Here is an 11,617-nt window from a genome sequence, read left to right on the forward strand (position 1 = left end):
AAGCAGCTTGAAATAGCAACCCAGCAAATTGAGGAAGTAATTTCAGAGGATACAAAAACAGAATGGACATATGCAAATTTAACAGGACTATTTGAGCTAGAGCTTACTAAGGTACGAGTCAGGACAAAAAGGAACAGAAGACGTAAACCCAAGAGCTGGTGGGATGAGGAGGTTAAGAAGGCCATAGAGAAACGCCAGGAAGCATCTAGGGAACACAGATATTCAAAGCAGAGGGGTGAACCAGAAGCTGATGTAGGCAGAAAATGGAACACCTTCTTAAACTGTAGAAGGGAAGCATCCAATTTGATCAATGAGAAGATCAGAAGAAAGGGGAGCCAATGGTTGTCAGAAGTAAACAAAAAGGATAAAAAAGCAGCGAAGAAATTTTGGAAACATCTCAACTCCTTGAGTAATAAGACTAGCCTAGAGCAGAGGTTTATAGTTACAGCTCAAGGTGTTCGACTAGAGGGAGATGAGGCAATGGAACATATAAGAACAATGATGACAGAAAAATTTAAAGAACGAAACATAGCATGTGCTCAATCAGGTGAGGATGGACTAGTCAGTGCAGTGGCTCCACTGGCACAAAGCGAGTGGGAAAGGGCAGAGAAGAGGGTTCCTAGTAGCACGTCGACAGGTCCTGATGGCATCCCAATTATGTTGATAAAGACATTGGGCCCAAAATCTAAGAAAGCATTAAGAGAGGCAGTGAGCAAAATGATAATGGACGGTAAAGCCCCTGACGGGTGGAGACTGAGAAGGATGAGCATGATATATAAGGGAAAGGGGGACAAAGCCGACATAAACAACTACCGTCCCATAACAGTGACGTCAGTGGTTTACAGGGTGGTGATGCAGATTATAAAGGACAGACTGCAGGCATGGGTGGAGAGCGAGGAGGTGCTGGGGGAACTACAAAATGGGTTCCGAAAACAAAGAAGGTTAGAAGATAATCTGTTCTCATTGACACAGTGTATTGAAATAGCAGAAAAGGAGCACAGGCCCCTATGGCTTGCCTTTCTGGATATCAAGGGAGCCTATGACAGTGTAATCCAAAAGGATTTGTGGGACATACTGGGCACTCTAGAGGTGGAAGATGGAGTAAGAAATCTTTTAAAAGATATCTATAAAAGTAACAGGGTGCTTATAAAATGGGAAAACAAGGTATCTGGGCCTATAGAGATACAGCAGGGGCTTAGGCAGGGGTGCCCTCTGTCACCTCTGTTGTTCATGCTGTATTTACAAGGATTAGAGAAAAAATTAGAGAGGAGCGGACTTGGCTTCAACCTTTCCTATTTCAAGCAGGGAGAATGGATTAAACAGTCATTACCAGGACTGATGTATGCAGATGACATTGTACTTATGGCTGACAGCAAGGAAGACTTGCAGAGATTAATGGACATCTGTGGTAAAGAGGGAGATAGCTTAGGTTTGAAGTTTAGTAAAGAAAAATCGGCAGTCATGACTTTTAATGATAATCAGGGCAGCGAGCATAGGATACAGGAGGTTACGCTGGAGGTGGTGGATAAGTACAAATATCTTGGAGTGTGGATAAACAATGGGGCTGAGTACCTAACGGAACATGAAAAATATGTTACGGCTAAAGGTAGCAGAAATGCAGCTGTGATGAAAAATAGGGCACTGTGGAATTACAATAGGTACGAAGTGGTGAGAGGGATTTGGAAAGGGGTGATGGTCCCTAGTTTGACTTTCGGCAATGCGGTCCTGTGCATGAGATCAGAGGTTCGAGCAAGGTTGGAAGTTAAGCAGCGAGGGGTAGGTAGACTGGCTCTGGGAGCACACGGAAATACACCAAATCAGGGGGTACAGGGTGACATGGGATGGACGTCATTCGAGGGCAGGGAAGCCAGCAGCAAGATAGAATTTGAGGAGCGATTGAGAGAGATGGCAGAAAAGCGATGGGCAAGGAGAGTTTTCAGTTATTTGTACATGAGGAATGTTGATACAAAATGGAGGAAGCTGACCAGAAAACTGTCAATAAAATATTTGGACTGCAGGAGGGGTGCAAACCAGGAAACAGCGGTTAATAAAAAGGTTAAGGAAACAGAGAGGGGTCTGTGGAAAACAGGGATGCAGACGAAATCAGCACTGGGCACATACCGAACTTTCAAGCAAGAAATTGCCAAGGAAAATTCTAGGGGAAGCTCTCTGTTGTTTGAAGCCAGGACGGGAGTATTGCGGACTAAGATGTACCGAGTCAAGTACCAAGGTATAGACACGTTGTGCTGTGCGTGTGGAGAAGAAGAGGAAACGGCTGAACACCTCATACTTTTCTGTAAGGGGCTTAACCCTACAGTGCAAGGCAACGGGGCTGATTTTTTCAAAGCATTGGGGTTTAGGGACAGTGAAGGCAAAATAGACTTTAAGCGGGTAGAAATAACCAAACAGAGGTTATCTGATTGGTGGATAAAATTAAGGCAGGGGTGAAATTTCACCCACCACAAAGTACAAATTATGTTAATAGCCATGGCTAGGTGGCGTATGCCACCGCCCGATTTAAAGGGTTCAGCCTCATCCATCCATCCATCCATCCAGGCGCTGCTCAAATGTCGGTTTTTGAAAAGGTCTATAGACACCATAGAGTTTCTAAATAAAAAACATATAGTAATATGAAACTCTATGATATAGCGTCCTCGATCACCTTGCCCCGGGGTTGCCCCGAAACCAGAATGGTGCGCTGTGCACCGCGGTGGTGGCGCACTGCGGAGGGTCAACATCGAGGACAAAACTGCACCCAGTCTGGGGTGCTTGCATGCAGCGCCACTTTGCCCCTGGCGCGCAGTACGCGCGCGCGCACATTTTATTATTATTGTTTGCACGTGTTGAGCATCGGCGTCAAGCGCTCGAACTCGAATCTTGTCAAACGTACTGCGTGCTTCGACATACCTGGTTGCAAGCAAACAGCAATGGATTTTATCATTGATGGCAAGAGACATCATGTGGCGATGTCTGTGGATGAAATGAAGGATGTTATGGCGAGTAAGTATTCATTTTTATACGCGCGGGCAGTCGAGCGACACAGCGCGATGCGCTTCCGCGGCCCGCTCCCAGCAAGTTCTAGTAGCACAAAGATGGTTAGCCAAATGATTATACTAAATCATTTTTTATGCTTTACAGATCCAACAAAGCTGCAGGCGTTGGTGAAATCGATCAGCGGCAATGCGAACAGAAATCCGAAAGCCGATGGTCCGAGTGCAGTCGCAGGACCATTAGGAATTGCGAGCAGCAGCTTGTCTACCAGCTCTGGCAAGTATTGCATTTCTTAGAGTTTTTTGTAGCCGTTGATGAAGTATGTCGCCCACCGAGCAGACTATAGTGTAGGAGAAACGGGGCTCGTTACGAACTTGCTGGGAGCCGACCGCGCTTCCGCTGTCCGCTCCCAGCAAGTTCTAGTACCACAAAGATGGTTAGCCAAATTATCCTAAATAATTTTTTTACGCTTTACAGATGCGACAAAGCTGCGTGCGTTGGTGGAGTCGATCACCGGCAGTGTGCACAGCAATCCGAAAGCCGATGGTCCGAGTGCAGTCGCAGGACCATCAGGAATTGCGAGCAGCAGCTTGTCTACCAGTACTGGCAAGTATTGCATTTCTTGGAGTCTTTTGTAGACGTTGAAGTATATCGCCCACCTAGCAGACTATAGTGCAGGTGAAAATGGGCTCGTTACGAAATACATATAATTGGCACCCTGAAACCATGCATATCCACAAAATAAAAGGTCCAATTCGAAAATTTTTCACTGAAATAACTGGTCAAACACCAGTTGTGTTTTCGCCACCCATTAGGCTCAATCATTTGAGCCTAATCGGTGCTTCCAATGGGAAATAACTTCACCCAATAAGACTTCTACATGGCGCACCGTCCTATTGGACCCAAAGAAATACGCAATTGCATTCATGAGCCCAGTTGACATATTGGGTTCAACTGGTGCGAACGGGGCTTTTTTTTTTGACTGGGTATGTTTCAGTTGACAGTTGGCTTTCTTTCATGTGTCGCATATTGTCACTTTTGTGGCTATTATTTCTTGGATGGTACTGAAAGAGCAATTGTACATTATTGACATGCATGAATTTGCTTTCTCATTACCAGATGCTGATGAAAGATATGATCAAGGCACAAAGAGTCCTCAAACAAGTGAATGGAGTGAAGGGGAAACAAGGGTCCTTTTGGACAAATTTTACGATTACTTGAGCCAAGTGGGCCCGATGAAAAGATTTAAGAACAAGAAGGCCATGTGGGCTGCAATTGCTCTAGATATAGAAGATGAAACGGGGCACTGCAAAACTGCAGAGCAGTGCCAGAACAGATTTAAGACCATAAAAAAGAGGCGCTCTGAAGCAAAAAAACAATGCAACCTCAGGTGCCGAGCCCACAGAAATTCCCTTTGACGACGAATTGGCCAAGATTAAATCCATAGACGACAGTTTTGAACCTGAGCTTTTGCGAGGACCAGGAAGGGTTGAATATAGATCAGACAAGCAAAATGACACAGTTCCACCCAAAAGATCAAAATTAAGCATCCCGGAAATGATGTGGAAAATTCATGAAGATAGAGAACAACAGCGAGAGCGACGACACAAAGAGAAGCTGGAGCTGTTGAAACACCTGCTGGGGGCACCAAATCAGCCTACAGTAGCAGCGTCTTCCTGGAGTCCATAGTGTGGGACATCTGTACTTGGTCATCAGCTAAAAAACAAAACTGCTCTGAGGATGAGATAAAGAGGACAAGATGAGAGTGCATTCAGTCTACCTCTTATCTATGAAGCACATCTTTATTCATTTTCCTTACCACCACTTAGGCCAAAGTGGCAACGCTGTGCAATATGTTGTTGTCATCGTCATAATTTAAAGCATACTGTACCAATTGATCTTTTGTACCCTCCATTTCATTTCTGTTCATCATATTTAATAAATATATTGAAAGATACACCTTGTGAGTATTCATGATGTATTTTATTACAACTCACTGCATCTGGCTCAAGACAGACGACAGAGAACCTAGGCAAGGTAAAAAATATTTATTTGTGGATCACTTGTACAAAACAAGCTGTTAGAACAAGGCATGGTAAGGGTATCTTACGAATTGTGGCTTACCAGAAAGAGAACATGAAAGTGCAGCACATAAGCATGAGACTCTTGGCACTGATGCATGGAAATGCAGCGTACAGGTGTCCCCTCTCTCAGCCATGCTTGGTCAACAGCAGCAGGTGCACCGAACATTAAAATGCAGTGTACACTCTCTCTTACCTCCTACACTTCTGTGTTATTCTACATGGTAATTCCAAGCAGACATTTTGTCGTAGCCTACTACTTACAAAAACCTGCCGGCACAATATCTTTGAAAGTGATAAAAGTCCTTAAATGCTCTAAATATCTGTTTTGACAGCTTCTTTCATTCATTTGTTATCTAAGCAGGACTACTGTCACCACAACGAAAAGTCACCATAAAGTAATGAAATATTACATTCAATTGCCTGCATTATTCTCGTGCTGCATGCTAATATCAATAATGTAAAATTGTCACTAGAAAATAATGTGAACCCTGCAGTGAACCCTTATTTTTCTTATGGCCAGGAAAGAGGTATGAAAGCCATTATGAAGCTAAACCGTAAAAATAGATGAACAGCCAGATTCAGTAGTAAATAGTCATGGCTCACTGAATGGTCTGAAGGTACCGTACAATTTGCTTCCGTTTTTTTTCTCCTAGTTGCTTCAGCACTTTTTCTGTTTTTGAGTCTACAAAGGTTAGCATTTCAATCGGGTTTGGCCTGCTGGCATTTGTGGTACCCACATCCTCATAGTCAAGGCCATTGTCCCCTCCTTCAATGCACATGTTGTGGAGTACGCAGCATGCAAGAATGAACAATGTGGCCTTCTTTACCGTCCAGAATTCCAAGTACAAAAGTTGCCTGAAACGTCCTTTCAGCAGGCCAAAAGCATTTTCAATGCGTACACGTGTTTGGCTCAAGCGCAAGTTATATTGTACACATTCAGGGGTCAGCGAACCATAGTCCCTGAATGGTGTCAGGAGATATTCTCGGAGTGGATAGGCGGCATCACCAAGCAGATGATACTTGCCTTCACAAACTCCTGGCAGTTTATCTAAAGCGAAACTGCGCTTGAATGTCTCAGCGTCGTGCATCTTGCCTGTGGGGCCAAGGAACACATCCACAAACTTGCGATCAGCAGTGCAAATTGCCTGAACGCCGTATGACTTCTTGTCGTGCCTGTTTGTATATGTTGAGGCAATCTTCCCGGCTGAGCACCTCGTTTCTATGTATGTTCCGTCAATACATCCCAAGACATTTGGAAAACCTGAAATCTGAAGCCAGTGAAACATTAATGGGTTTTGAATTTACCTTCCAAGTTACTTTCTCTAGCATGCTGAAATACCAATATTAACTATTTTTAAATACAGATTATGCAGGAAAAAGCAGCTAAAATGTGTGTGAAGAACCGCAATATGGCCAGTCATACAAGGAGAGAAAATTAAGGCTGGGTAAATGCCTTACCTGTGATTACACTATGCACAGGTAGTGTCCACGAGAGAAGAAAAGCAGTGGTTGACTAAAAATCAGACACGACGAGACTGTTGCCATAAAACTTGTTAGCCTGAGGATGGATTATAAATCAAAGCATGCAGGGCAAAGGAGGGATTAAACCTTGCACTTAAAATGCAATTCCTTCATATTATTCCCTTTTTCATATATTTTGCAATTTGACTTCATATGCAGTTTCCAACAGACCCATAGAGCATTTATCAAAGGTTAACAGCCCAAGGCATGGTTTGTTTGTAAGCCATCTTCTTAATTGTAGTGCATTGGTGAAAGTCATCTTTAAAGAGGAGAGAACTAGGGCCTCTGTTGCCGAGATTTTGAATATTGCGGGATGCATAACAAGCAGCAAACAGCGGTCCAGAAACAAGCTCCTCTGGATTCTAATACTTTAAAACAGGGTTCAAGTAAACAACTGCCCCATAAAAGCATTTATGACAACACCGTCGCCTTACTTCTTCGAACTTGGCGCTGGCTGCTCTTTTTTTTTCAGGTGTGTCTGGGAAGCGCATCACATCCGCGCTGATGCTGTCCAAGTAGCCTGCCACACGTTCGATGATTCCATTCACAGTGCTCTCCGCCATTCCAAACATGACGGCGACGGCTCGCTCGGTAGTTTTGTTTCCTGCAAACCTGACGAAGTAAACCAGTTGTCACGCATGCAGGTACCCGACAAGAATTATTTAGAAACAAACGGGGATAAACAACTCACCAAAGAAACGAAAGAACGTGCTCTTCAGCCGATTTCTGCGGATGTGGGCCTCCATGATGCTTTGGATAAAAACTGGAGTTTTCGTAATCCGCAATCAGCCGGTAGCAGACGCTCCTGCTTACCCGGAAATGCTTCCGGAACTGCAAGTAAACGACACAACATCTCACATGGCAGTGGCCTTACACAATGCTTTGGCAGCAGCAAACAATTACAAATAGACAGGCTCCTTACTCCGGTGTCGTCGAGGCGCCTGACGACCCGTTCAACGAACCTGTCCACTTTCGGCCGCTCTTCACCGCATTGTTTTTGGATGAGGTCGATCAGCATGTCGTCTTCGCTGTCAGACGAACTTGAAAAAAGCTCATCGATTGCGGCAACTAGCAGCGCTTCCTTTCTCATTGCCGACATCTCCACTAGCTAACTCCGTCAGAGCGTTCGCGGTTCTGCAGTCGGCAGTGCGTGCGCGCGTCCCGCAGTGCTTGCTGGGATTGCACCCCGGCGCACCGCCGATTTTCTCGGTGCGAGATGGGGCAACGGAAAACCGCCCCAACAGGGTGCGCTTCCGGTGATCGAGGATGGTCGGTGCGCACCGGTGCGGTTGATCGAGGATGAAAGTGCGCACCAAGGCGCCCCGGTGCGCACCGGTGCGGGTGATCGAGGACGCTAATAGACACGTTGTGCGGTGCGTGTGGAGAAGAGGAAACGGCTGGACACCTAATGCTCTTCTGTAAAGGGCTTAACCCTACAGTGCAAAGCAACGGGCGGATTTTTTTCAAGGCATTGGGGTTTAGGGACAGTAAGGGCAAAATAGACTTTAAGCGGGTAGAAATAACCAAACGGAGGTTATCTGATTGGTGGCTAAAGTCAAGGCAGGGATGAAATTTCACCCACCAGAAAGTACAAAATATGTTAATATTCATGGCTAGGTGGCGTATGCCACCGCCCGATTAAAAGGGTTCAGCCTCATCCATCCATCTATCTATCCATCCGTATTTTAATGCGTATTCCATAGAGTTTCTAAATAAATAGTTATAGTAATATGAAACTCTATGCCGTATTAAAGTCCCTAAAAAAACTAAAGTAGCGCCATTCGTGTCGCCCATGCAGGCTCCTCCTCTCCCGCGTGTCTTGCAGATTGTAAATGGAGCCAGTTGAGGGGTGGCATGGCTGTTGGCCGAAAAGATGGGCTTGTTCAAATCTTTCAGCTAAACGGACTAGAGCGCTGCGGTCTAAAGAGATTCATTGGAAGAGTGTTCGAGAGATAAATACGGCAAGTATCATGCTTTCTAGACCAGTGAAATAATAAAAACGCTTGCACTGCAAAAAACATCACCTCAAGCAATCAATACTCGATGCGAGAGCCGACCGTTTGCTTGCGGACGCACTCGGCGCTGACGCTCTCGATGGCAGCGCCACTATCGCCGTGTAAACTCGGCGGCGCTAAGAATCTGCAAGCATGAAGCACTAGCTTCTCTGAAGGTAGTGAAGGCGCCATTTTGTCTGTCCACTGCGTTGTTTATTTTGGCACGCGATGCCGACCCGAAGAGCCGCGAAACGAGCGCGCGTTCCACAGACGACACCGGCGTACCGTTCGCCGAGCGGCTGCCCGAGCGCGGCCGCGCGCCGCTTTCGCTTTCGCGTCCGTAGTTTCCTCTTGGACGCTGTAGGGGCGCTGCTGCAGCTACTGAGAGAGGAGGCAGAGGCGAAGGGGTGCGGTTGGCGCTACTTTATTTTTTTAGGGACTTTATGCCGTATTCGGTTGTAGCGCCCTCTGTTCACTGAAGAGGAGGTCGTGGGAAGCGGCAATGCCTCCATTGGATGCGGTTACCGCAGAAACATGGCGCTGGTTCGAAGTGAAGCGAAGCGCGAGGCCTAGGCGCCTAGGCTGCTGTGGCAGTTTGGCTTTTGTGGTTTTTGTGATCATTTCAAGTGTTATCGAGCACTTGCAGACATAGTCGTCGAACGCAGCAATCCGCTGTACCCTGCCTGATCTCTTCAGTGCGTGCGATCGTCAACGGCAACAGACAGAAATGTGTTCTGTTTACACGAGGGTTGGAAGCAATGTAACCAGCGATTTAATCTGTTTTGGGCCATATTTCGCGTGTGCAGTACCAGCAGTACAAACGTGAAGGCCATCACATACACGTGCATTCTGAGCATGACACATGTTCTCTACGTTCCAGAATCAAAAGAATGCGATCGCCCACCTCAGCGTATGGTGTGCCTAGGTGTTGTGTGTACGAGCTTCATCGCTGCGAAGCTCGTACGTGTATGTGCATTGTGCAGTACTGGTTTTTGTTAAAGAAGTGACGATACGACCTGTAGCGATGAGCTTTATTGTCGCTTCATCGGAGCCATTCTCAATGTGCTCTTTATGCCTTGCTTCATGTGAGCTGTTTTGGGGGCTGCGATGCACCTTGGTGACCGCGAACACGTACAGAATGTTTGAGTGCTGGGGTTCCTTATGAAGTGAAGAGTATACTGTTATGTATACGTGCAATAGGTTGCAGTGGTGCTAGGTGTGTTCGTTTTATGCGATGTGCATATGCCCTGAAGTGAACCGTGTAGACAGAACGGTTTGTACAGAACATTAGACCCAAAATTGAAGGATGCCAAAACCAAAATTCAAGGAGGCGGAAACAAACCGTACTTGTACACATACATTGCAAAATCATGAAACATCCTTCTCCTTAGCCGAACTTTATTGTAGCTAACCAGCTGCCGAAATGGACACACACTACAAGCTCTTCAGGGTGCTTTCTATGCACGTGCTCTGAAGTAAACAGTGAAGAAGCACTGCTGCTCATTTGTGCTCCTTGCATCTCAGTATTGGTATTGTATCAAATCAGCTTTCGTTGCTTTGTACACGTGCTTGTTTCCAGAGTTTTCTCTGCACATTTTACTCTTTACGAAGAGGGGAGGCTAGGGAACAGCTTCAAAGTTATATCACTGCTCCACGTATTGCAATTATTAATTCCGTGCTAGGTGTCATGTGCTGTAATGTAAACAATGCAAATCTGCCGCATGCTATTTTTGCGGATGTGATGACACAGCAACGCACCTTCTCTGCCACTGCCCAACCTTTCATGCTGAAGACTGCGCTTTGCGAGTTATACTCCATCTCAGTAGTTCCTTGCAGCACTGGGACAGCTGCAAGGCTTCTTAGCCAATAGGAAGGTTGAATACCCCTCAAGATGTGTTCATCCGCGCTGTGTCAGCTGCTCAGCGTCTGCTTGCCATCCTTTCGATACATCCTCCACTGTTGGTGCAGTGATGCAACAAATGTTCTCTATTCAATTTCTATGAATGCTACTGCGGGGCTTCACTTCATCGACACGCTATCTGAGCAGTCCAATGCAGCCTCCTTATCCAGTTTTAGTAAAAGCGAATGCCCTGATAAACGTTCACATGCAACGCGCCGTCAGCTCAGTGTCTATTTCGCGTTTGCTCACCACTGTCATCACGTACCATACTAGAGCAGAGTAGGAAATTAATGATGCAGTGAACAAAGAAACCTTCATACCATTCTGCATCGTCAATGCATCACCATCGCTACTGCTGTGGTGCCATCTGCTAAATAGAAATCAAACCACTTTAACTGCCTGTGTAGTCCTAGCAGTGTCAAAACAAACAAATTAACTCATTAAGAACAACAAAAATACCTAATGCTTTGTCCGCAGTATGAGATGAGACAAGGCAGTGATGGATTTTACCATTTATTTGTTGCTGTCAGGGCAGGGCGTACAGCTAGTAAAAGTGCAAATTGGGATCGAAGCAGGTGGTCTGGGCTGCATGGGCGGTGCCATGTTGCTGCATAATCACTGTTAGGGCGGCTACTAATGTTACCAGTGCTAACCACCACAGTAATTCACAGTACAAGATGGGCATGCGTGAAGGGTCTAACAACTGTGAATCTTTTCTGAACGTCACCATGTAGCCTTCACCGAAGGAAAACGGAAAGCTAGGGAACATGAGAGAGGTAAAGCGTGGAATTGATGAGGTAACAATATTTAGCTTCACGCACCTTCGCAACAATCCACCTCCTTACCTTAATTATCTGCCATCATGTCAACAAACTTCTTGCAGTTGGATTTGTCAATATAGCATGCATGTATTATGCCATTGTCATGATCTAAATAAAAAAATTGAAGAAAGGGGCATCAGGGTGTTTTGCAAAAAAAGAGGAGGTGAGCCCTCCTTTCTTATATGAGAGTATGCAAGAGAGAAAGGTCCTTTGTGTGCTGGTCGAGCAAATAAAGAATGCCTCTGTACGAGAAGAGCAGGTCACCTCCTTGTACTACACATTCTTTGCTTCTATTTCGGCTGCTAC

At 45.7% G+C, this 11,617-nt stretch overlaps 1 protein-coding gene across 1 annotated transcript; it reads right to left on the bottom strand.

Moving 5' to 3' along the window:
* Positions 1–4,993: 4,993 nt before the first annotated feature.
* On the bottom strand, positions 4,994–7,710 carry LOC119437754 (uncharacterized). The gene is made up of 4 exons (XM_037704731.2): positions 7,519–7,710; positions 7,288–7,427; positions 7,031–7,208; positions 4,994–6,343 (listed from the first exon to the last, which is right to left on the bottom strand). Exons 1-4 carry the CDS (start codon positions 7,693–7,695, stop codon positions 5,675–5,677), a joined length of 1,164 nt encoding a protein of 387 aa, XP_037560659.1. The 5' UTR covers positions 7,696–7,710; the 3' UTR covers positions 4,994–5,674.
* Positions 7,711–11,617: the final 3,907 nt, after the last annotated feature.

Source organism: Dermacentor silvarum, chromosome 1 (assembly GCF_013339745.2).
Source record: "Dermacentor silvarum isolate Dsil-2018 chromosome 1, BIME_Dsil_1.4, whole genome shotgun sequence".
NCBI lineage: Eukaryota > Metazoa > Arthropoda > Arachnida > Ixodida > Ixodidae > Dermacentor > Dermacentor silvarum.

What these genes read in the sequence shown, in the direction of transcription:
- LOC119437754 (XM_037704731.2), bottom strand. Translation starts at nt 7,695, where the DNA reads ATGTCGGCAATGAGAAAGGAAGCGCTGCTAGTTGCCGCAATCGATGAG. An exon ending in GGCGCCTCGACGACACCGGA is followed by an intron (nt 7,428 to 7,518) that starts GTAAGGAGCCTG and finishes GTTTACTTGCAG; the next exon opens with TTCCGGAAGCATTTCCGGGT. An exon ending in CCAGCGCCAAGTTCGAAGAA is followed by an intron (nt 6,344 to 7,030) that starts GTAAGGCGACGG and finishes CACTGGCTTCAG; the next exon opens with ATTTCAGGTTTTCCAAATGT.